The sequence below is a fragment of the Haliotis rubra genome, unplaced genomic scaffold (assembly GCF_003918875.1).
Source record: "Haliotis rubra isolate DU_JTF1 unplaced genomic scaffold, ASM391887v1 Scf1072, whole genome shotgun sequence".
NCBI lineage: Eukaryota > Metazoa > Mollusca > Gastropoda > Lepetellida > Haliotidae > Haliotis > Haliotis rubra.
This window is the reverse complement of record NW_025764973.1, coordinates 68,209-95,363: the sequence shown is the minus strand read 5'-3', so window position 1 is coordinate 95,363 and position 27,155 is coordinate 68,209. Positions and strand designations below refer to the sequence as shown.

Below are 27,155 nucleotides of genomic sequence, written 5' to 3'. Positions count from 1 at the left end.
CCAGTCAGAGCGGGTGGGTGTGCACTCAAGTGTAACGACTGGTTCATTTGCAGATGCCCTCACGGGTCATTGTGTGTGTATATATAGAGATGTTGGGTTTTGTAAATACATGCTCATTTTTTGTGTATAACATTTTGCAATCAACAGACATCATAACATGTCATGTGTTCAAGTATCACAACTGCCTGTCTGTGTAATTACATAATGTGACAGAGACCGAACTCGGGCCATAAATCAATGCATTTTGTTTCTGGTGTATAGCCTGATTGGTGTTAAGTTCAAATTGCATGTGGTCAGTGATAGCAGCTGTGTATTGAATATTGTCATTAGCAGACAGGCAGGCAGACACACAGGTGTCAATGAAACAAGACATTGAGTTTAGTCTGTGACAACGACATATCTATATCACAGTGGGAAATTCTGTCAACGCTAAATAATGACATTGCTTTTAAGTATAGAACTGAGAAAGTGACTCGGTAAGAAGAACGTGTGGTGAAATAGACAAATGAAATTATATAAACTGTTAATTTACTGTCATAACATATAAAAAGCTTGCGCCTGTGAGATATCAACAAAACATTAGAAAAATAGCTCACACCAAAGCCTTCACCGAGTATTCACCGGACAACCCGCTTCCAAGCTGCGCGAACCTACTTCACTGCGCACGTGCTATAAGCGCAGCCCAGCTGTTGAAACCCGTTTTCCCCAGAAAAGTCTGGGGAAAATTAGTGAAACGTTTGAACTCCGATTTCGCGCGGGTTTTTTCATCGCGTTATTTTTCAACTTTATAAGTTGAATTTGCATTTTTGATGATTTGTTTCGGTAAGTCCATACCGAAAGGTATCAGAATCTGCAAAGTTGTGTTTTACGTTGCATGTGACCTTTAACCATTTTATAGCAGTTTTAAGCTTGTCAGATTATGTTTCACTGATTTTAAAAATCCAGTCGAGAGGCAGACACCATGTTTACATGTCATATAGTCGGTAGCAAGCTTATCGATCTTCAAAATCAAATGATTTTTTGTACATTTAAGATGGCGGTAAGATTAATACGTTGTATGCAGACCGTACGTATTACGCTCGAAAGAAGCATACAACTTATATTATGCCCACGTTTTTCATGTCGGTCTCCAAAACCATGTTCAAAATGCAAACATGTCATTGTGTATGGCACAAGAAACATATTCTCAAGCATATTCACTACTAATGTTCTCCATGGCGGTGGGTAGGCTAGTGGGTTAATGCGTTCACTCGCGTTGAAGACCCAGGTTCGATTCCATACAATTGGATTACTGATAGACGTGGTATAAAACTCAGCCACTCTCATGTTCCCTATGGCATTGGAGAGTGAAAACTCTCTTTTTCCTTTTTTTCCATCTTTATTTCCACAGAATACTGCATACATAATATGTTTCAAAACAATACACATTCACAAATATCCATTCATAGGATAGATACATATATTTGACTATATTTTGTATACCTTATACCCCTATTTCACTGGGCTTTGGCACGGAAGGACCTTCGCGGATGTGTGCAGAATGGAGTCTGCAGACGAGTTTAGGTATTGTTCCGCAGGAAAATTGGACAAAATGCATACATAATATATTTCAAAACAATACACATTTACAAATATCCTTTCATAGGATAGATACATATATTTGACTATATTTTGTATACGTTATACCCCTATTTCACTGGGCTTCGGTGCGGAAGGACCTTCACGGATGTGCGCAAAATGGAGTCTGCAGACGAGTTTTGGTATTTTCCCGCAGGATAATTGGACAAAATGCCACGGAAAAATGGAAATTGATACTCCTTTCGAAATACTTTCGGAACATTTACGGATTCTTTGGAACACATACAGCAAAACGACAGCAAAACCTAGGCGAAGCAGCAGAAAATACCACAGAGTAACTATGGGACACCTAGGAACGAGTACAGATTACAACGGAAAACATTCGGCACGGTCATGTTTCTGATTTGTAGGTCGCTTTTCGAGTAATCTTCCAGGTTTGATGTGTTTTCCTATTGAGGTGACTCCCTGCTTGTGTTTCACGCTTTAACATGTTTTCGTGTCAGCCCTCACAGGAGCGTGACAACTTGAAAAAATATTACCCACTGCCACAGTAACCGCCAAACTCTCTGTGGGGACTGACTGACTGACTGAGTTTGGTTTTACGCCACTTTTAGCAATATTCCAGCAATATCACGGCGGGGGACACCAGAAATGGGCTTCACACATAGTACCAATGTGGGGATTCGAACCCGGGTGCTCGGCGTGACGAGCCAACGCTTTAACCACTAGGCTACCCCACCGCCCTCTCTGTGGGGAAGGTGTATCACTAACAATCGTATGACGAAAGCAGTTTGATTAGCTGTTTTTGAGTTCACTATGTTCGCATTTATTTTACCGACTTTCACTGCTATATTTAAGGTATTTTATACATTGCATCGTTTGCACACTCACCTTAAACATAATTAAAGGTCACATGCAACCAAAAATCCAAACATAATTAAAACACAATTATCACTTATTCATGATATATAATATACATTGCTGGTTATGAAAAAACATATAAACAAAATTATAAGCGTCCAATCGCAAATCAAAAGTGCAATATTGTGTACTTCGGTTTACTTCCCAAGAAACGAAGCAGCCGGGATACCGAACCCAGTCAGAGCGGGTGGGTGTGCACTCAAGTGTAACGACTGGTTCATTTGCAGATGCCCTCACGGGTCAATGTGTGTGTATATATAGAGATGTTGGGTTTTGTAAATACATGCTCATTTTTTGTGTATAACATTTTGCAATCAACAGACATCATAACATGTCATGTGTTCAAGTATCACAACTGCCTGTCTGTGTAATTACATAATGTGACAGAGACCGAACTCGGGCCATAAATCAATGCATTTTGTTTCTGGTGTATAGCCTGATTGGTGTTAAGTTCAAATTGCATGTGGTCAGTGATAGCAGCTGTGTATTGAATATTGTCATTAGCAGACAGGCAGGCAGACACACAGGTGTCAATGAAACAAGACATTGAGTTTAGTCTGTGACAACGACATATCTATATCACAGTGGGAAATTCTGTCAACGCTAAATAATGACATTGCTTTTAAGTATAGAACTGAGAAAGTGACTCGGTAAGAAGAACGTGTGGTGAAATAGACAAATGAAATTATATAAACTGTTAATTTACTGTCATAACATATAAAAAGCTTGCGCCTGTGAGATATCAACAAAACATTAGAAAAATAGCTCACACCAAAGCCTTCACCGGTATTCACCGGACAACCCGCTTCCAAGCTGCGCAAACCTACTTCACTGCGCACGTGCTATAAAGCGCAGCCCAGCTGTTGAAACCCGTTTTCCCAGAAAGTCTGGGGAAAATTAGTGAAACGTTTGAACTCCGATTTCGCGCGGTTTTTCATCGCGTTATTTTTCAACTTTATAAGTTGAATTTGCATTTTTGATGATTTGTTTCGGTAAGTCCATACCGAAAGGTATCAGAATCTGCAAAGTTGTGTTTTACGTTGCATGTGACCTTTAACCATTTTATAGCAGTTTTAAGCTTGTCAGATTATGTTTCACTGATTTTAAAAATCCAGTCGAGAGGCAGACACCATGTTTACATGTCATATAGTCGGTAGCAAGCTTATCGATCTTCAAAATCAAATGATTTTTTGTACATTTAAGATGGCGGTAAGATAAATACGTTGTATGCAGACCGTACGTATTACGCTCGAAAGAAGCATACAACTTATATTATGCCCACGTTTTTCATGTCGGTCTCCAAAACCATGTTCAAAATGCAAACATGTCATTGTGTATGGCACAAGAAACATATTCTCAAGCATATTCACTACTAATGTTCTCCATGGCGGTGGGTAGGCTAGTGGGTTAATGCGTTCACTCGCGATAAAGACCCAGGTTCGATTCCATACAATTGGATTACTGATAGACGTGGTATAAAACTCAGCCACTCTCATGTTCCCTATGGCATTGGAGAGTGAAAACTCTCTTTTTTCTTTTTTTCCATCTTTATTTCCACAGAATACTGCATACATAATATGTTTCAAAACAATACACATTCACAAATATCCATTCATAGGATAGATACATATATTTGACTATATTTTGTATACCTTATACCCCTATTTCACTGGGCTTTGGCACGGAAGGACCTTCGCGGATGTGTGCAGAATGGAGTCTGCAGACGAGTTTAGGTATTGTTCCGCAGGAAAATTGGACAAAATGCATACATAATATATTTCAAAACAATACACATTTACAAATATCCTTTCATAGGATAGATACATATATTTGACTATATTTTGTATACGTTATACCCCTATTTCACTGGGCTTCGGTGCGGAAGGACCTTCACGGATGTGCGCAAAATGGAGTCTGCAGACGAGTTTTGGTATTTTCCCGCAGGATAATTGGACAAAATGCCACGGAAAAATGGAAATTGATACTCCTTTCGAAATACTTTCGGAACATTTACGGATTCTTTGGAACACATACAGCAAAACGACAGCAAAACCTAGGCGGCAGAAAATACCACAGAGTAACTATGGGACACCTAGGAACGAGTACAGATTACAACGGAAAACATTCGTCACGGTCATGTTTCTGATTTGTAGGTCGCTTTTCGAGTAATCTTCCAGGTTTGATGTGTTTTCCTATTGAGGTGACTCCCTGCTTGTGTTTCACGCTTTAACATGTTTTCGTGTCAGCCCTCACAGGAGCGTGACAACTTGAAAAAATATTACCCACTGCCACAGTAACCGCCAAACTCTCTGTGGGGACTGACTGACTGACTGAGTTTGGTTTTACGCCACTTTTAGCAATATTCCAGCAATATCACGGCGGGGGACACCAGAAATGGGCTTCACACATAGTACCAATGTGGGGATTCGAACCCGGGTGCTCGGCGTGACGAGCCAACGCTTTAACCACTAGGCTACCCCACCGCCCTCTCTGTGGGGAAGGTGTATCACTAACAATCGTATGACGAAAGCAGTTTGATTAGCTGTTTTTGAGTTCACTATGTTCGCATTTATTTTACCGACTTTCACTGCTATATTTAAGGTATTTTATACATTGCATTGTTTGCACACTCACCTTAAACATAATTAAAGGTCACATGCAACCAAAACATTATATATTTCAAAACAATACACATTCACAAATATCCTTTCATAGGATAGATACATATATTTGACTATATTTTGTATACGTTATACCCCTATTTCACTGGGCTTTGGCGCGGAAGGACCTTCGCGGATGTGCGCAGAATGGAGTCTGCAGGCGTGTTTAGGTATTGTTCCGCAGGAAAATTGGACAAAATGCCTCTGAAAAATCCAAATTGATACTCCTTCGTAATACCTTCGGGTTACGGATTCTTTGGAACACATCCGACAAAACGACGGCAAAACCTAGGCGAAGCAGCAGACAATACCACAGAGAAACTATGGGACACCTAGGAACAAGTACAGATTACAACAGAAAACATTCGGATAATTTGCAGAACACACTCGGAAAACGCGGAACATGCGAGCAATACTACGTTATGTTATGTTACTAATCCAGATGCTGGGGAAGAACTTCGGAAACACTGCGGAATAAGTGCGGAATAAGCGCGGAATATTTTTTTCAGGTCGGAATAATCGTATACACCGCCGATGACCCTTGTAAATAACGTTTGTAAATCACGATCAAATGCGTCATTTCTGCGGAAATTTTGGTGAAGATCAAAGGATTTTCGCCTGAGCCACCTATAAAAACGCTGTTTTGACAACATAAGCTCATTCCTCCATTGAAAGGTTTACTTGAAACATGGAAAACATGGAACGCCTCCACATGGAAGAGCCTACTGAGAAGTTGGGTAACTTGGAGCTGCTTCACCTGCTGCTGATGCTACATGAGTACAACAAATTGCAACGAGATATTGCCATCCACAACAGAAGACGAGCAAGACGAAGGGCATACACTCCCAAACGGTTCTAGATGCGTCCATGGCTGAGAGTGGAGCGAAGAATTGGTCTTGGTAGCTATGACAATCTGATGGAGGAGCTCCGTTTCGAAGACAAACAGTCCTTCTTCAACTATCTCCGGGTGCCACCTAACCTCTTTGACCAGTTGCTGATGGTCTTGGCTCCTCGACTAACAAAGGACACCAATTTCAGGGCTGCACTCAGTCCTGGCCTCACACTTGCTGTCACCTTGCGTCACCTGGCTTCTGGTGACAAATATCCGACTCTGGCATATAACTTCAGGGTATCTCGTCACCCCACTGAAAGCTTCCTACCCGGGATATGTCAGGCTATCTCGTCACACCATTGCAAGTTTCCTACCCGAGGTCTGTCAGAGTATCTCGTCACACCATTGCAAGCTTCCTACCCGAGGTCTGTCAGAGTATCTCGTCACACAATTGCAAGCTTCCTACCCGGGGTATGTCAGAGTATCTCGTTACACCATTGCAAGCTTCCTACCCGAGGTATGTCAGGCTATCTTGTCACACCATTGAAAGCTTCCTACCCGAAGTATGTCAGGCTATCTCGTCACGCCATTGCAAGCTTCCTACCCGAGGTATGTCAGGCTATCTCGTCACCCCATTGCAAGCTTCTCACCCGAGGTATGTCAGGCTATCTCGTCACCCCATTGCAAGCTTCCTACCCGAGGTATGTCAGGCTATCATCGATCATTACAAAGACGAAGTAATAATGTCTCCACATACTGAGCAGGAATGGAAATCACTCAGCTGGGATATCCAAAGATAGATGAAACCTCCCCAATGCTCTTGGGGCCTTAGATAGGAAGCACGTTGCCATTCGAAAACCACCATCCCCTGGATGTCTATACCATAACATAAGGTATTCGTCTCCATCATACTGTTCACACTGGTAGACGCCAAATACAGCTTTCTGTGGATATACGTTGGTGGAATGGGGCACATGTCCGATGCCCAGATCTTCAATGCCTCAGAGCTTAAAGAATGCATCGAAGATGGTAGCATTAACTTCCCAAGACTGGAGTCGCTCCAATATGACGACGTCGACACGCCATACTTCCTTCTGGGGGACGACGTTTTTGCCCTCAGAAAGTATCTCATGAGTCCATACTCCAGACCGGGGCTCACAGACGATGAATTTTTTACAATTATAGGATATCCAGAGCACGCATAGTTGTTGAGAATGCCTTTGGCATCTTGGCCAATCGCTGGCAATTCCTTCTAACTACACTGCAACAGGGACCAGATGTCATCAGACATATTGTTGAAGCTGCTGTCTGTCTTCGCAACATACTGAGGACGAGGTACACTGGCATTCAGATGCACTTTTCGACAGAGAAGACGACGACCACAACATCATCCCCGGGCGGTGGCGTGAGACGGCCAACATGCATGATTTGGCAAATGTGATGGGTCGCAACAGAGACACTATAGAGGCCAAGAAACAGCGGCAGTACCTCAAGCTCTACTTCAACAGTGAAGTTGGAAAAGTGGCTTGGCAAGCCTACATCATCAGACGCACCCAAGTGTGAAGTTGCCCTTACATCTTCAGCTGAAGTCACATTGGACTAACTGTGTGTTGTGTAATGTGAACGTGAACAGTGACAGGTGGCTGGACACTACTTCGATTGTGCTCACAAGTGACGTGTACTGTACTCCGGGAGTAACATGAAAAGGGAGATGCAGCTGGACTGTAGACGTATTTTACAAAGCAGTGACAAGACTAAAAGTATTATCTCTGTATTGCTCTCATTCCGACTTCATTCCATGGCTTCTTCTTTATTTTCTATTCTTGTTTTAAATATTTTAACAGCTGACCGCTTTTTAGTTATTAATGTGTTGACTCTTTCTGTTATTAAATTATGTTGAATGTTTACTGAGTCGTGTTTTCATTCCAAGTTTCAAGCGTGACATACATTTTCAAAGAGGTTGCTATATGTAACCCCTTTGGAGATGCATTCATGCCTGTTAAAAGTTGTCAGAAGTTACAGCCACACCAGTGTATACTACCGGGCAAAAGAAAGTGAATACTATAAAACTTAGTGTCATAATAGCCAAACACAGTGCTTGCACCCTGCAGAATGCAATAATTTGCACTAAGTTTTGTGGTGTTTATATTCTTTTGCCCGGCAGTATAGAAAGTTTAGAAACCACTATATAATGAGAAGTATCCACATTGTCTATAACATGGAAACTGTCTTGAGATGGCAATCGAAATATTCACAGTACATGTAATCTTAATTTGCACGTTTCAAGGATGACATGCATTTTCAAAAGTGTTGTAAGCTGTAACCCCTGAGGAGATGCATACACTTATTACCAATGTGGTGGCCGGGGAGGGTGCAACTCTAGCACTCTGGGAAGAATAGCGCTACTCTGGGAAGAGTACCTCATGCTTGGGGTAAAAGTCACCTAAGTATCGAGGGGCGTCGACGTCCATGTAGAATCAACAAATAAATTTTAATTCCTGAAAGTAACAGCGAACAATGAACAAAATAGTAACACTATTTACACTACTTACAATTCACAGTCTGTACAGGTGTACCACAGTTATATTCACGGTCACATGACCTCAGAGATTTTAAAGGTCTATGACATGGTGCTGGAGCTCAACAGAACTTGGCCCAGCTGAATCTTCGCCTGCGTATTCCTCGAACCGCCGTAGCACACTAGAAATGTTCGACAGATTGGGCTCACTCCAACTTGCGCTGTCTCTCCGGCAGGGGTCGATGCTGGCGTTGAGGTACAGGTCACCGGGGCACAACTCACAGGTATGTGCTGCTGTTTGGGTTCACTCTGCTGCTGTTCCTGCTGCTCTGGGGCTGACGACGTCGAGGGTTGAGGGTATTGTTGGGTAACCCAACGCGGGGACCCACACACAGACATTGGTGAACCGGAAACCTGTGTGGGCCACTGCGACGGTGGCGACTGCCAGTACTGTTGTTATTGCTGCTGCCAGTGGTGTAAGTGGTGAAAGTAAAATTTTCACGTACCAAGTTTTAAAACGTAGTATTTTTGTTCTTTTAACTTGTGTTAAATTATCCTTCAATCACCAGCGGCTGAAGGGATGGTGTAAATCCAGCTAGGCTCCATGCAGGTAGCAAAAGTAATGTAAGTGCCCATGGTTCCTAGTAGTGTTTGGAATTGGTTGAAATCTCACAATTGATGATTGCTTCATTACCAACGAACAATCATCGAATAACAATTGGTTAGCGTCATTTTTCAGATTTTCCTATCCAGCTTGTTACTGCAGAAAAGTATAACATGTTGCAACGTGCTACATTAAAGTGATGACTAATATATCATGAACATAAACTTCCTGGAGTCTTAGAGAAATAATCAGTCATGACTTTTCAGTTAGTGAAGTGAGTTTTCTAAGAAATAAACATGTTGTGAGGCCCTGACAACTTCTAAGATATGTTCCATTGTCAAGTATTTCAAAGACTAAACAGTAGTTCCAAAATCGTTTATATTCGATTATGATCGATTGCTTGGTCGTTTGGTCACTGCGACCAATCTTCGATTATTTCAATTAATCGGAACACCACTAGTTCCTAGTATGGTGATCTACCTTCAGTTGTTGGCGACCTATAGCCTGTTTTTATATTGCATTGTCCAACTAGTGCTATTAGTTTTAACTTTCCACGCTAGTTTTAATTCTCATTGTGATATTCTAGTTGTTTTACTGTCCTTCGGCGACATGTTTTTATCATATATATATTCCATTTCAATGTCAAATATGTTCTCGTCACGATATGGCTGCAATATTGCCAATGTGACGTTAAATAATAACTCACTCACTCACTTACTCCTTCCCGTTTGCTTTCTTCACCTCCTTGGCAGTTGGTTAGGCCACACGTTGACCTAACATTAACTACATTAAAAAAATCAGAAACAAATGAATTACAGTATATACAAGAATTTAGTCAACTAAGAAATAAATATAATACATACAAATCCTTATTTACAGATGGGTCCAAGCATGGTGGCGCGATTGCTTGTGCCACTGTCATTGGATCCAGAACAATATCTTCTCGATTACCAAATAACAGCTCTATTTTCACAGCAGAAGCTAACACCCAATTAACAGCTCTTATATATATTAATAAACACCGTAAATATAAACACTACATAATATTTTCCGATTCTCTTTCTTGTCTTCAGGCTCTTAAAAATCTTTCTTGTAAACATCCACTTTCATTAGAAATTATTGAATAGTATAATGAGCTTGCTACTGGCCAATGCGAAATCGTCTTTTGTTGGTTACCCAGGCACGTTGGCATTTCTGGGATTAATGGCTGATCTTGCTGCCAAGGCAGCACTCAACAAATCTGTGACACCACTTCTTATTCAATACTCTGATTACACAGCTAGCATTAGAACTTACATCCGTGATCTGATGCAGAAGAAGTGGGACCCCAAAGTAGGTATTACCAAATTACATCAAATAAAACCCTATAACGGTTACACTTACTTGGGTTGTCAGTCCAGAATTGAAGAGGTCATCATACGACGATGTCGAATTGGCCACACAAGATATACTCATGAGTACCTATTAAAAGGTGAGGATCCTCCGTTTTGTATCCCTTGTGATGAAAGAATCACGGTCAAGCATGTCCTGCTTGACTGTGTTGAATATTCCGTCACTAGGGATATCTATTTCAAATCACAAACTATGAAGGATCTTTTTAGTAATATAAGTTCTCATTATATTATTGCATTTTTAAAAGAATTAGACTTGTTAACTGATTTGTAAATAGATACATATTTTATTATTGGTAGTTTAGATTAGTAACTGAGATTGTTAGTGGCTGTACCCTCAAAGGGGGTTGAAGTAGCGTAAAATTATTGTCCTCCTGCGAGGGTACGTAAGTCCCATAAACTTTCAAAGTAAAATTTTCACGTACCAAGTTTTTAAACGTAGTATTTTTGATCTTTTAAATTTCGGCTTAATTATCCTTCAATCGCCAGCGGCAGAAGGGATGGTGTAAATCCACCTAGGGTCCATGCAGGTAGCAAAAGTAATGTAAGTCCCCATGGTTCCTAGTATGGTGATCTACCTTCAGTTGTTGGCGATCTATAGCCCGTGTTTTATATTGTATTGTCTTCTTTAATTGGAATGTTTTAGCTCTGCTCGCTAGTTTTATATTATACCTTTGATTATCTAGTATTTTTACTGTCCATCGTCGACAGGCTTTAATCTTCAAAATGTTTTCACCTTTTATTGTGTGGATTGTTCTCGTCACGATATGGCAGAGATATTGCCGATGTGACGTTAAATATTAACTCACTCACTCATTAACACCAGTTGTCGACGTAAAAGGGAAGCCGGACTCCACCGTAGGCGAACCGGCAGTTCGTCCACCACTAACACCACGTCACAGGCAGGAGCATTTGAGATGGAGTAGACATCATGACCGTTCGAATCAACGTCAGTGGTCTCGTGAGCTCTTAGCAGATGAAAGAAGATCCAATTTGTTCTTCCATGATGGTCCGCAGAGGATTTATCATCGCAATTGAGAGCAAATAACAGATGCAACTGTGACCACGCATAACCGATTTATCAGGGGCTCGGTCACGGTTTGAGCAGGGATAACCCCTACTAGACATACTTCACTGCACGTGGTCGACTGTAATCTTACCGTACAGCGTTATCGGAACGAGGTTCTGGCTCCTATAGGAGTACCATTTCTGCAAGCTATGCATGGCTTTTATCGTAGATCCTCTTTACTGCAAGACAACAACGCTAGGCCTCATAGGGCCAGGATGGTCACGGAATTCCTTAGGCAGCAGGGTGTAGAGCGGATTGAGTGGCCAGCATGCCCACCAGACCTCAAACCAATTGAGCATGCCTGGGATGAACTCGATCGACTTGTGTACGCACGTCACAAAGCACAAGCGGATCTCCCAGGACTCCGCAGATTTCTAGTAGAGGAATGGAATGCGATTCCACCAGCTCTCTTAATGAATTTGATAAGGAGCATGAGAACAAGGTGCACCTATGTCTTGGACGCGCGAGGAGGGTACACAAGGTTTTGGTTTTCTTTTAGTAGGCATGTAAAAAAGAATTCTACGTAAAAACCGAAACAACCTATTTCTTTTAAAACCATTATTCAAACCCCTACAATTTAGAGACACAGCCTTAATCCTTTCCCCTTTCAACCATTTTCAAAGATGCGGATTGATGTTATATACTCATAACAATAGTATAAAATAGGGCTTGTGAATACGTATATATCGGTAGCATGTTTTGTGGATTTTGCACTATGCTGTATATGAAACATACCTTTAAGCATTTCAAAAGAATGGATACAAAAAGACCTGCCAGCATCTAAAAACCAAGATGAATTTATGGTTTCTTTAATAGACACTTCTGGTCATTTAGAAAGTTAGACATGTGATCGATATTTAATCATAATGCAACTAAACAGGTATGTTTACTGTAGCTGTAATATCCTACATATTGTTATATCAATGTCATTATGCTACTAAAAAGCAATGTATACCAAAGATGATATCCTAAATATTGTATTTTCAATATCGTTATGCAACTACAAAGGTACTTTAGATGTAATACCCTAAATAGTGCATTGTCAGTAAAGTTATGGAATCAAAATACTATAGGGGAGAAAAAGTAATATGTAGTACATAAATAAATCAAGAGGTTTCTGACCTTGCTGCATGCATGCGTCACGCTAGATAAGGAACCGATAGTCATCGTTTCGTCCCTGTGACTGTGTTGGTTTAGAGTTACGTGTATCAAAATGGCAGACGACACGACACCACGATATGTCACAGAAGAACAGGTATTCAGCACTTTTGTCATATAATAAAACAATTATTGACTTCAGTGCGGTTAATCCAATGATTTATGGACCCTGGACATGTGATATTCACTGAGGTCTATCGATGATAAATCATTGGATCAACCTCACTAGAAGTCAATAATTGTATAATACTGTTTACTCAAGGTCTGAAATTCGCTATTAGATATATTACTGTCCTGTTAGCGTAAAAGTAACTTTTGGATAATTCATACTTTCTTAGATATCTACAGTAAACATTTAGATGCCATGCCTGATAATTACGTTTACTGTCTGCATGTGAACATCCACAGGGGCTTGTAACGCTAAAAACTGCCATCAAGGTATGTATTATGCAAACAGAATTGCGTCGTGCCCGTTCGCCATTGACGACCTTGGCCTTAACCTGCCCCGAACTTAAAAGAGTCAGTGATCTGCTGGGACATATTTTATTTATAGCCAATGAGCTCCCTTGCTTTTTTAAGTGCGGGGCAGGTTAAAGCCAAAGTCGTCAATGGCGAACGGGCACGACACAATTCTGTTTGCGATGAATAAATGTACGTAAACTCATTATGGCAGTGTGGTGTAAGTGTCTCCGAAAGAATGGCAACTAGTGCGCTGACAGGTGCCATCAGTTCAACATGTTTTGGTGAATGTCGTATGTGTATACTGTGAAATAAACAAGAAAATGGATGAGTTACAGCTACAAATTCTGATCAGGGATTTGGGCTCGGAATCGATAAATCACGATTTATAGAGCTTCCGAAAGCCCTAGCTCTCAAAGTACTGCTTCGATTTTTTTGTGCTCTATGTCTTATTTTGTAGGTAAATCTATTAGCTTGAAATGTGTGAATACTTTAAATGGGATAGATACAGTGAGCATTGTTGAATTCGCTCTGAAACGAACTTGGTGTGTTGACCTCGTTGCATCCCTTTCCTTCTATATAGTGCTAAGACCCCGTTAGTGACAGTACATACCTTGATGGCAGTTTTTAGCGTTACAAGCCCCTGTGACAGTATCTATAAATCTGCTATAGTATTTGTAAGATATGATATCATGAATTTCGGATATTTTATCAATTTGTGTACCTGAAGATTTATGAATAATCCACATTCCAATCCAAGAAACGAAAATCCAATCCATGAATAATCAAGTCGATCAAACAAATACACTTTTAAAAAACACTGGCGGTTTTGATCCCGTACAAATAATCCTTGTTGGACATATTTGAGAACTGTTCACAGCCACTGTTCACAGCCACTGCTCACAGCCACAGTTCACAGTTTGGGTGTGTCCTCCAGTGATATGTTTTTCCAAGTAACTCTTTTTTCTTGTTTGCAATGAATCCCACATTTCCCTCAATGAGGAGTTGTGGAGAGTATTTTGAATGTACAAATTTCATGATGCAAAAAAATTATGTAAAAGCTTGATCATCAGTCTTCTTTTATTGACGAAGTCAGTTGCATATGGATTATATTATTTATACATCATCAGAGCAAAAACTGCTCATATGAATATTACGGTACGTTTATATGAACATGTACAAGCAAAGAACACAAAGCCACAGTTCGTAGCACAAGACACCAACATTTCTTGAAAATACGTAAAACCCAATACTGAACAAGATATGGCAGTGAGTCCCTGACGTCCTGAGCAAGCAACAGTAGGACTGGCTATCGATATAGATCATAGATAATCATTTACTAAATATCGATCGATTATCGATACATATCGGAAACGTAAAATACCAAAAATATCTTAAATTAATTAATATATATTTACATCACTTGTGTGTGGTGGCATGTTTTGCAATGGATTATTTACAAAACAGTGTCCTGAACATAATTTAGAAGCAGACCATACATAAAGTTCTAAAGTTGCATATGTGTGAGAAAATTAAAACCTTTTTTCTATTACAAATGTTAATGTACGATATTATCGATAATACAAATTTCACATCGAATCAATGATTAATCATATTTTTCCTATCGACGATATTTCCGATTATCGATCATGTAAGCCAATCCTAACCAACAGTGTTCATGACACTGTCAAGGGGACATTTCTGTGTTATTAGTAAACCACTAAAAACATATATACTGAGGGAAACAAATAACGGAACATCGCTTCATGTCAGTGTTTATGTATTCTCAGAATTCCTCCCACAGCGCTAATCAAAGCTGGTGATGAACTGGAAAATTCCCTGTGTTCCTTTTTTTATTTCTCTCAGTATACGATAGAGCCAGCATCGCGGCAGTGGATTAGAAGGGACGACCTATGATACAGTTTATGATATGATTTTGGTCCACTAAAACTGAATATTATCTGATCACTAATGAACACATTTAGACATTCTCCTGAGGGTCATCAGAAGGGTTCATTTGGGCAATACTTCTGTGTTTGACATCAAGTCAAAACCTGGCAAGTGATGGAATTGGCAGTTATTATACAATGTTGTATTACATTTTTAACATTTCCGTGAACCATAGTGCCTTATTATACCTCGTAGCTCACTGTCACGTGTAATGTGTCTCGGTCACGTGATCAAAAGTAAAACGTGAGTCAGCGAGTCAGATTCCTCGACGCCTTGGTCAATATTTCAGCACAATCACGGCCGTGAAACACAGTTTCAAATATTGTGTTCATGCCCGTCGTATACCACAAGGCTACCATCCTCTGTATATTCACTAGCTGACATGTCTAACAATCATCTATTTGACATGTTCCGCTATTAACTGACATGTCCAACTATTCACAGGTTGATATATGCCACTATTCACTTACTGACATGTCTCACTATCAACAGGTTGATATATGCCACTATTCACTGAATGACATGTCTCACGATCCACAGGTTGTTATATCCCACTATTCACTTACTGACATGTCACACTATCCACAGGTTGTTATATCCCACTATTCACTTACTGACATGTCACACTATCCACAGGTTGTTATATCCCACTATTCACTGACTGACATGTCACACTTTCCACAAGCGGACATGCCTTACTTTCCACAAGTTCATGTGTTTTTAACTATCCACTAGCTGATATATTTACTACTGCATTAGACTGAAATAATCTAAAACATTAATTATCTAATGAAAAGTTCTTTCATTCAATAACTGAACGCTTTCTGTTTTATGTGCATTTAAATTTGTATTCCATACTTGAGAAATAAATCATCGATACAATTAAATCCACAAAACGGAGAGTAATTATTTCCAGCCTACTTTGCTATCAACAGCTGAACTTCCAACTCTAAGACAATACTTTACCTTGCTGCAACGATGAGCAATACATTGCCAATAATGTGATGAAATCAAACTCAATGTTTGTGGATGCTGAGATGACGCTGTTAACACACATACATCTACACACGTATCTGACCTGAGACAACATGGTGCTTTGATTATAGTGAACTTCCAACTCTAAGACAATACTTTACCTTGCTGCAACGATGAGCAATACATTGCCAATAAGGTGATGAAATCAAACTCAATGTTTGTGGATGCTGAGATGACGCTGTTAACACACATACATCTACACACGTATCTGACCTGAGACAACATGGTGCTTTGATTGTAAAGGGGGGCACGACTTGGGAATCTGGCAGTCGTAGCCAGTTACTAAAGTCTTGTGTCCCTGTTCATATGATGTACACTAGCTGTGCTTTCCCCACAAAACTACACAGACAGTGTCATACTGCTATTTGAGCATTAAATACGAGTTGACTTCAATTTAACATGGGACGAGTTGACTTCAATTTAACATGCGACGAGTTGACTTCAGTTTAACATGGGACGAGTTGACTTCAATTTAACATGGGACGAGTTGACTTCAATTTAACATGGGACGAGTTGACTTCAGTTTAACATGGGACGAGTTGACTTCAATTTAACATGGGACGAGTTGACTTCAGTTTAACATGGAACGAGTTGACTTCAATTTAACATGGGACGTGTTAACTTCAATTTAACATGGGACGTGTTAACTTCATCTTAACATGGGACGTGTTAACTTCAATTTAACATGGGACGTGTTAACTTCAATTTAACATCGGTACCACATGAAGGAGTGTAGTCCCCCGTTGTGGCATCCGGGACTACCGGATTACATTCAATATCTATGATTAACTCTGTGATTAACGAAGCGAACTGTTTCTCCTGGTCTTGATGGATAAACTCCCTGACATTATTGTGTAAGGAAACTACTTCATGTGTTCATATTAAACCAATGTATAGTCAGCACCAGTAATACGGCATGGAGTATGACGTCACATTCTTCATGGCCTTCACCTTGATATCAGCAAAACATCGTGTACATGAGAAACTGAAACACGGACGTATACATGCAGTAGTTGGTTGGGGTGTTACTAATAACAGTTTAATACATAGTGGCACGATCGGCCAGGTGGTTCGCTGATTTAAATTCATTTAAAAGGAACCGAATGTAAATATCTGTCAGAACTCAGTTCATATTTATCAAGAATATCGACATATTATATCATTTCAGCAATATTCCAGCGATATGGCGGCTGCCTGTAAACAATAGAGACAATAATAACAGACAATCCAGTGATCAACATCATGAGCATCGATCTGCGATATGGGGATACGATGACTTGTGTCAACCAAGTCAGCAAGCCTGACCACCCTATCCCCTTAATCGCCTCTTACGACCAGCATAGGTTGTTGTAACGGGAGGTACATAGCAGAACATTTTGTTTTTTTATGAAACAATTCAAGAATATACTTTTCAAGATCCAAAATAGATTGAAAACCACTTTATTTTTTTAGAAATGCTGACCCTGAGATCCCACCATGCCAGTTTTTAAATTGTCCCTACATCGTTGTGAAAACAAATTCATGAAAATGTTGATACTACCACAATCTTGAGCGAACCATCCATACATTTGGTTTTTTTAATAGACCAGGTGCATCATAAAAAAACAAAATGACTGTCTTTTTTCTGCTATTTACTTCCCTGTACAACAATGGGTTGCCGAAGACTAATTCTAACCCAGATGTTCACGGGTTGGTGTCATCATGTATGAATCATGTCATGTTTTAAAGAGTATGGTCTATCTCGTCATATTTTGGCGTATAGGTTATTACCAATTAGTTCGGATATAGCTGGAATATTACTGAGTGCGGCACAAAACAGCATTCATTATTATTCAGGATTACGAGTAGGACGAATGTCACGCATGGTCTACCGTCAACGTTCTGTTTACCTCATTCCTGGTGAACTCTGCCACACCGTCCCTGCTGCCCTGCCCCTTCTGGTGCTTCACGAAAATACCTACACAGAAATGATTAGACATTCAGTGCGTGTGCGTGCGTCTGCGCGTCTGCGTCTGCTTGTATCTTTGTGTGTTTGTGTCTGTGTCTGGGGTGTTCGTGAATACCTGTGTTCGATTCCCCGCATTTTACTCGTCCCTCGCCATTATATTACTAGAATATTGCTTGAAGTGATGAAAACTTCACTCACTAACTCACTCTGATGGCGACCAGCTTCAATTCTTTTTAACGTGACACATAATGGAGCTCTTCAGCTACCTCAAAGGGTCACACTACTTGTTACATTCAGAACTGAATGTATTAATATAAGATGCCTTCTTTACACCATATCGATTCCCACTGTGGTTCACGTTGTTGAACAAAAGCTACTTTCATTGAACATATATAAAACAAAAAGAAAAAAAAAGAGTCCGAGTTTGCTAATAGTTTCATAATGTAAAGTCAAAGATACTTTTCTTACTCCTATTCAGGCTGAAGAGAACTAGACACTCACCGCGGTAGGTGTTTTAATGTCGTTAAACGATTGATGTGAGTTCCAGTGCACGGCCAATGGAAACAGTCCGTGTGTTGTGCTAGGGCCTGTGTGTTGTGCTTGAACCCGTGTGTTGTGCTTGAACCCGCGTGTTGTGCTAGAGCCTATCTGATGCTCTTGAGCCCGTGTGTTGCGTTAGAGCGCGTGTGTTGTGCTTGAGCCTGTATGTTGTGCTAGAGCGCGTGTGTTGTGCTTGAGCCTGTGTGTTGCGTTAGAGTCCGTCTGTTGTGCTAGAGCCCGTTTGTTGTGCCAGAGCGTATGTGTTGTGCAAGAGCCCGTCTGTTGTGCCAGAGCGTATGTGTTGTGCAAGAGCCCGTCTGTTGTGCCAGAGCGTGTGTGTTGCGTTAGAGCCAGTGTGCTGTGTTAGAGTGTGTGTATTGTGCCAGAGCGTGTGTGTTGTGCATGAGCCAGTGTGCTGTGTTAGAGTGTGTGTATTGTGCCAGAGCGTGTGTGTTGTGCTAGAGCCAGTGTGCTGTGTTAGAGTGTGTGTATTGTGCCAGAGCGTGTGTGTTGTGCTAGAGCCAGTGTGCTGTTAGAGTGTGTGTATTGTGCTAGAGTGTGTGTGTTGTGCTAGAGCCAGTGTGCTGTGTTAGAGTGTGTGTATTGTGCCAGAGCGTGTGTGTTGTGCATGAGCCAGTGTGCTGTGTTAGAGTGTGTGTATTGTGCCAGAGCGTGTGTGTTGCGTTAGAGCCAGTGTGCTGTGTTAGAGTGTGTGTATTGTGCCAGAGCGTGTGTGTTGCGTTAGAGCCAGTGTGCTGTGTTAGAGTGTGTGTATTGTGCCAGAGCGTGTGTGTTGTGCTAGAACCAGTTTGTTGTGTTAGAGTGTGTGTACTGTGCTAGAGTGTGTGTGTTGTGCTAGAGTGTGTGTCGTGAAGACTGCATTACTTACTGTACATAAGAAGAAGCTTGGACATGACGATGACGAAGTCTTCGAAGGTGATGCGGTTGTCACGGCCGCCGTAGCGCCTCACTATGGCAGTCAGAACTCCGCGACTTAAAGGAAAGCCTGAATGATGAAGAGAACATAACAATATGTATCATCTTTGGGATTACACTACAGTATAGATGCTAGTACACTTGGCGAGGGGTGGGTGGCGGTTAAGTCCGGGATTCGAAACCACACTTTCAAGCAAACAAAGTCAGCCACCTGACCCACTTAACCTCCGCGGCTTCCATAACAATGGAAGTCGGTCAACTGGTAGTCAAGATCACGTAGTTTGTGTACCCCTCTGACAAGTGTAAATTCTTGGGATGCCACTTTCTGCATAGAGTAAAGATTCCAATCAACCTTCTTAAATCGAAGGCGAGAACTCTGTATTTATCATTAAGGACAATGGAAAAGAATTTTAAAAATATCTTAAAAATATATCTAAAAAAATTTAAAAATTAAAGACAATGGAATCGAACCCACCTCCTGACCACAGAAGTTGTTGAAGATAGTGTTTTTTTAAGAATATTTCAAGGTAGATATATTTTACGACCATTTCTGGGATACACCCGAACCGGCCCCAAGCCGAACCGGCCCCTGGATATTTAACCCAAACCGGCCCCGCACCCGAACCGGCCCCTGGGTTAATTAACGGTAATCAGACAATTAATCAGACAGACATGAAGATTTCAATGAATTTATTATATATATTTATTATATTAAACCAACACATTCACTTTAATCGCTCAGTGAGACGTGCGTAAAATAACAGTTTAATTTTGGAGCTGAAGAATGTTTGAGTTTTCATAATGTTAGCAGAATTCACTCTGTGAAAGGTGGTTCATGTGTGTTGAAAATCTTGACAAATGTTCCACACATGGGGCCGGTTCGGGTTAAATATCAGGGGCCGGTCCGGTCCATTTCTTAAGCCTATAATGCAGCTTCACCCAATACTCTATATACTATAAGTTGTATGCTTCTCTCGAGTTGCCTACCAGCTGGGGTGACACTGCTACAAAGAGGCGTACCTCAGACCGTATTACCCAAGGGAGAAGCAACAACGTATTTATCTTACCATGTTAAATGTACAAAATATCATTTTATTTTATTTTGAAGATCGCTGCCGACTATATGACATGTAAACAAAATGGTGGCTGCCTCTCGACTGGGTTATTAAAATCAGTGAAACATATTTTGACAAGCTTATAGCTGCTATAGAAATGGTTAATTGTGTTGAGTGTGCAAACAATTCAATGTATAAAAAAGTTTAAATAAAGCAGTGAAAGTCGGAAAAATAAATCTGTACAGAGTGAACTCAAAAACAGCTAATCGAACGGGCACTGCATGTGTCATATTATGACGTCATATGACTGTAAGCGATATCGATTCTGGGCGGAGAGTTTTGCGGTTACCGTGGCAGCGAGTAATATTGTTAAAGCGGAAACTTGTTAAAAGCGTCATTGACCCATATAATTAAAGTATTTTACATGAAGGTAAGATAAACAGAAGTAACACTTACCTAGCGCGCTGAAGAGGGATCCCAACTCAAAGGTGTCAATACTCCCCGTTTTGTCAGCGTCAAACTTCTTGAATACGCCCTGTCAATGTAAAAGACGATAAGAATCAAATGTTGTGTGTTCTTATTTCATCATACCCGTGAAGATGCGGGCTAGAATTAATCTTCAGTAACCCATGCTGGTCGTTAGAGGCGACTAACGGATCGGGTGGTCAGGCTCGCTGACTAGTTGACACATATCATCGGTTCCCAATTGCGTAGATCAATGCTCATGCTGTTAATCACTGGATTGTCTGGTCCAGACTCGATTATTTACAGAACGCCGCCATACAGCTGGAATATTGCCGAGTGCGGCGTAAAACTAACCTCGCTCACTCACTTATTTCATCAGGCCCCACTTTCTTGAAACAAGTTTTTGCTCAAAATTCAAACTGAGTTTGACCATTTGAAACAGCTGTATTTTTAACTCGGTAGCATTTTTGAAATAAAAACACCCCAAAACTTTAGTATTCTATTCACCAAACTCAAATTGTCAACTATGTTTGAGTTTAATATCGATTTCAGTTCATTCTGGGAAATGCGTTTTCTCAATTTTGGGTAAAAACTCTAACTTAAGTCAAAACTCAGACTTAAGTTTGTCTCGAGAAATCGGGGCAAAGCTGCCATGGCAGCTATGCCCTGGGTATGTCTGGCGAGCCACAACAGTTTATAGTCAGTGGGTCAGTGGGGAGGCACATCCATGTCAGGTTAAGACACGAACCCATGAATCAGTATACACAATTATACACTTGCATAGGCACAGACGCCAACGGGGACTCGTTTTACATTATCACATTATTGCAGAGTAGGAAATAAGCCAAAATCCCAGCCAGACAACCAAACAAAATAACTCAATGTTTAGTTATTGTTTTGTGCTGTTTTAGTGACAATATACGTCAACGCAATGCTTTGAGCGATAGTTCAATGTTTAAACAGCAATTGTCAAGTCTACACGTAACGCTCAATTTGAAAAATAGATGTTAAGATATGGTGAATTACTCAGATACATGGAACATGTATCTTATATTTTTATCACACCATCGGGCTGCCTAGCTGTATGTTTTGACCGTCCGTCAGAAATCTAGGCAGTCTCGGAGGATTGGACGAGCCTTATTTCATACACTGATTATTGTACGCACGTTTATTTATATTCGGGATAACGTTTTTGCACATTACTGGATTTTTTATGATATCAGCAATAAATGTTCATTTGTGATAATGTTTTTAATGTGAGCAAATAATGGCTTTTGAAATGTTATTAAAAAATAGTAACGCTTTCTCTGTTAAGTACAACTTCTAAAGTTGAGTCAAATCGGTGATTCCAACTCCTCGCACTCTCAACGCTAGGTACTTACTGTTTTCCATTGACCAAACAAGTCTTTAGAACTGGCTAAACTTACGGAGAACGTCTTCACTTCCTTCCATATTTTCTTCACATCATCAATGTTCACGAACCCAGTCTGGTTTTGCTGACAGCGTCAAGGATGTATGTGACAACATGTGTTGTGTGGTAAGATCAACATACCTCAAAGTAAGACTTAAACAAGTGTGTTTGATGTTAGCTAAAAAAAGACCATTATACTGTGGTAAAAGAACAAACGGTGATATGAGCTCAGTGAGTGAGAGAGTGAGTGTGAGTTTACGCTGCATTATCAATATCACGGCGGGGGACACCGGAAATGGGTTTCACACATTGTACCTACGTGGGACAACGAACCCGGGTATTCGGCGTGGCCAGTGAATGCTTTAACCACTAGGCTACCCCAGCACCCGAGATGGGTTCTAACCCGGATTAAGTTTGGTTACTTCGAAGCGTGTAACAGATAGCTCACAGTCAGAACTTAAGTTCAGGGGGTTTCATTCACATTCTATCTCTTTCACCCAAACACTCTCTCTCTCTCACAGATGCATACATAAATATCAAGATCCCATAACCTAAACACGATGTTGATGGTAAAGGCACAATGTCACGATATTTTGGCCAATCATTTATATATTGGGGGCATATGCACTCACCTTAGCGTCCTATTGATGCAGTAAAATACTTATCCCTTACGACCTGTCTGAAATCGTTAATTGAAACTTCGACGCGAACAGCATCCAAACAGGAACATTTGCCACATATGGAATGTAAACGATTGCTCCGTACATCGAAAACTGTCGCACGCGGTGTTGTCGGTGTTTGTCGAACTGGTTTCAATTACAAGTTGTGCGTAGGATATTCCTAAAGAGCGCTCCAAGGGACGTAACCCTATGGCGTTTGCTTGAAAATATGTTCAGCCGGTAGAGGGCGCGAGAGTCGATTTAATGCAACGTTGCATTAATTCATTCCAACTGAGGCTGATAGTTAGTATTATTGAGAGATATGCATTATGTATTTCTAGAGAAATGTAGTGTGACATTGTGCCTTTAAACCTTATGCCAGCTAACTTTTCCCGGGATCAGAGGACCAGGGGACATAACTCTGCAGTAATGTTGACAGGTTTCAAGGATACATCCATCATACTGACGAGACTCCGACACGCCTCGTTACTGAAGTTCAGTGGGTCCGTGAATTCTGGAAGAGTGTAAACAATCTACTGAAAGAAAAACACTTCCACAACGGCAAGCTAACGCTTGGCACTCCCAAAGTATCATTCCATGAAAAATTTAACAATCTTATTTTGATACGTATATGTTTTTTTAACAAGGAGATGCTTAAGGTATATAGCGGATGAAAGTGAGTGAGTTGGGTTTTACGCCGCTTTTAGCAATATTCCAGCAATATCAAGGCGGAGGACACCAGAAATGGGCATCACACATTGTGCCCATGTGGGGAATCGAAGCCAGGTCTTCGGCGTGACGAGCGAACGCCTTAACCACTTGGCTACCCCACCGTCCCCGGATGAAAGTAGAGATACGGTCAGTGGTCATCAGGTGTATGTTCGAGTAGTCAGGTGAGACTAACTGGTGTTTAACTTCCTACTTAAGAATATTTCGCTCATATGACGACATGCATGCGTGTGTATGTGCGGCTGCTTGTACTAGCCCAGACTGAAGCTGGTTTTATAGTGCTAGCCCACTGAGATACCATGCCGCGGTTACACATGAATAACCCACTCAGACACATTATACTGACTCCGAGCCGACCAGTCCTTGTTGTACCCATTAAAGCGACCAACATGTACCATATTTTAACGTCTTTTGGTATGACGCGGCTGGGATCGAACCTGTGACCTTCCGCTATCCGGGCGAACGCTCTAACCACTTCACCACGTGAAACTGGTCAGGATTAAAATGTTTTCCGATGACCTCCTATTGCTGCTATTAACACATTTCTAACGTAATTGTCAATATAACATTCAACGTGTGCATGGACATCTAATGTGAATGAGTGAGTGGGATCGGTTTTACGCCGCTTATAGCAATATTCCAGCAATAGCGCGGCGGTCGACACCAGAAAAGGACTTCACACATTGTGCCCATGTTGGGAATCGAACCCGGGCCTTCGGCGTAACGAGCGGACGCTTTAACCACTAGGCTACCCCACCACCCGATGTCTAGAGTGCGGCATCTCAGACTGACAGAGAAATGTACCTGTTTTAGATATGGCCGACAGGAACCTGGCTAGTTCTGAGGAGTCCATTCGTCCATCTTCCCCTGAGTATTTGGTAAACAAATCGGCTGTTGTGTCTTCAACTGGCTGGATTGGCTAGGTAAATATAAACAGCAATATTAGTAATGTAATTATCTCATCATAATTTAACATATGCTCAGATACAGTGTGATAACACTCCTTTACTTGCACACATGCATTGAAGTTGAATGACGTCATGCTAATGCATCATTGGGCCTCTGCGGTAGGACGTCATTCATTGTAATTTCCTAGTGCATATAAATTTCTGACCGATTTGTACGCAATCGAATCTTCGTAGGCAAACAAATGACTGTCATTATGAGCTTCAGTCTACGCAGTTGGGATGCCATGACATGCATCAACAAAGTTGGCATGTTGGAAGTTGGATTTTGGTTTGGTTTGGTTTAACGCCGCACTCAGCAATATTCCAGCTATATGGCGGCGGTCTGTAAATAATCGAGTCTGGACCAGACAATCCAGTGATCAACAGCATGAACATCGATCTACGAAATTGGTATTCGATGACATGTGTCAACCCAGTCAGCGAGCCTGACCACCCGATCCCGTTAGACACCTCTGACGACAAGCATGGCTTGCCGAAGGCCAATTCTAACCCGGATCTTCACAGGGGACAAGGCCACGGAATAACTTGTCAAAGATACATCACTTGTATATGTTTGGCTTATTCTTTCAAGGCTAGTGAAATGAAAGAGTGGGGTCAATATGTCTTACAGTTGCCGGCCCGGGATCCTCGTCCATAACTCTGAAAGAAAATGGAATATTTATTATGAATAGGTTCACCCTACATCGTATTAACAGGAAGGTAACGGCCAATATTCTCGCTGAGATATCTGTGAAAGGCTCGAAACCTGACCATAGTACATTGTGATAAACTATCTACAGTTCCTGCTTTTCAGTTTGATAACACCAATTCGTAGGTGGTAAATATCTTGGCCACTTTGATCAGAAGCATATCATTGTGATTTACAACCTTTGATTTACAACAATCATGTCCAGAGTTGTTTTAGTAAAACACACTCCTCGATTACTACTTCGGGCTGAAAAATGTTAAGAAAAATTTCGAAACTATATTTCTGTACGAAGGTTGAGAATGTAGTCAATGGATGTCAGGTAATTGCACCATACCCGCTTTCTGCCTTTTTTTCCGTAAACAGCCGAAGCAGGAAGTCTCTTTCCTCGTGGGGCTCGAACGTGCTCGGGATTACGACATAATTCCCTGGAGGCAACTCAAATCGACGACAGACTTCTCGGTAATACTGGTAGGACCCTGAGCGTTTCGTCAACAGTAGAGCATTGCGGGGCGCCCTCTGTCCGTCCAGCGGACGGAAGTCCGGGATATTTAACTGAAAAAAAATTTAATGAAAAAATTACGTGCATTGAAATAAACCAAAGGAGGACAACCTGTGTTGCAAGACCTTGTAATCCACAGAGTAGCGCCCCTTGGCCGTGTGAGTATACACGAGTAAATATCAGATTTGCGATCCAAAACATATTAGGTGTCATAGCATTAAGTCAGCGCTAGTACCTTTTGCGGAAATGTTAAAAGTCAAAACCAGCGTCTCTTTTTAACCTAGTATTCTACATTCACGCTGTAAATTCGGGTTCGAATCCTGCAGTTGAGCTATGCCCTGGTAGCGCATATAGCAATGGAGACTGTTCAGCACAGTTCCCGTGTTGTCATAGATCGGAAGTGTTTGGTGCGGGAGAGATCTGCATCCCTTGGGCAGACCACAAACCCATGACTATCGATTTGAATCCCGTTTCGGCCCTATTTATACCATACCGAGATCAAGGGTTTCACTCACGCGGTAAACATCTGAGATCTGCATCATTTCGGTCTTCATCCTACACCAAGCTGGCACTCCGTACAACCGGAATATATTTCAAAGCATCCTAAAACCCAGATCACTCACTGGAAGTGTGAATAATTTCCATCAAGCCGTTATAGGGCGGTGGGGTAGCCTAGTGGTTAAAGCGTTCGCTCGACACGTCGAAGATCCCGGTTCGATTCCCCACATGGGTACAATGTGTGAAGCCCATTTCTGGTGTCCTCCGCCGTAATATTGCTGGGATGTTGCTAAAAGCGGCGTAAAACCCAACTCTGCTCACAGAAGCCGTTATAAACTGAAACAGTGCTCAGAACAGACACACTCACTCACTCACTCACTTACCCAAAACCAACCCACTCATTCGCTCATCGTGACATGCCATACCTACCTTGTAGACATCAAATCCTATTGCTGTTTTTGAGACATCCCCTCCCTTCTCCTTCTCCATGAGAGACACGATGAGTGTGCAGTCGTTGTCCGTAAGACGGTCGTCAAACTCACGGAGAGTCACGAAAAACTGCGGATTCTTCCAGTACAGATCTG

General features: G+C 41.2%; 1 protein-coding gene and 2 long non-coding RNA genes across 3 annotated transcripts in view; 1 reads left to right on the top strand and 2 right to left on the bottom strand.

Annotated features, from left to right (window-relative positions):
- The first annotated feature begins 160 nt into the window (after positions 1–160).
- LOC124280083 lies at positions 161–17,169 on the top strand. Its single transcript, XR_006899573.1, has 3 exons — positions 161–172; positions 859–860; positions 17,083–17,169. It is a non-coding gene; the product is annotated as an uncharacterized LOC124280083 (long non-coding RNA).
- On the bottom strand, positions 14,257–16,784 carry LOC124280076. Its single transcript, XR_006899572.1, has 2 exons — positions 16,277–16,784; positions 14,257–16,106 (listed from the first exon to the last, which is right to left on the bottom strand). It is a non-coding gene; the product is annotated as an uncharacterized LOC124280076 (long non-coding RNA).
- Positions 16,802–27,155, bottom strand: part of LOC124280067 (calpain-9-like) — a 53,694-nt gene continuing 43,340 nt past the window's right edge. The window contains exons 12-21 of the mRNA XM_046715947.1: positions 27,001–27,152; positions 25,909–26,126; positions 25,495–25,525; positions 24,723–24,837; positions 23,642–23,703; positions 22,547–22,615; positions 21,111–21,189; positions 19,553–19,669; positions 18,065–18,132; positions 16,802–17,160 (exon numbers count right to left, since the gene is read on the bottom strand). Of these exons, the coding sequence (XP_046571903.1) occupies positions 17,134–17,160; positions 18,065–18,132; positions 19,553–19,669; positions 21,111–21,189; positions 22,547–22,615; positions 23,642–23,703; positions 24,723–24,837; positions 25,495–25,525; positions 25,909–26,126; positions 27,001–27,152 (938 nt within the window). The 3' untranslated portion in view covers positions 16,802–17,133. The remainder of the gene's footprint in view (positions 17,161–18,064; positions 18,133–19,552; positions 19,670–21,110; positions 21,190–22,546; positions 22,616–23,641; positions 23,704–24,722; positions 24,838–25,494; positions 25,526–25,908; positions 26,127–27,000; positions 27,153–27,155) is intronic.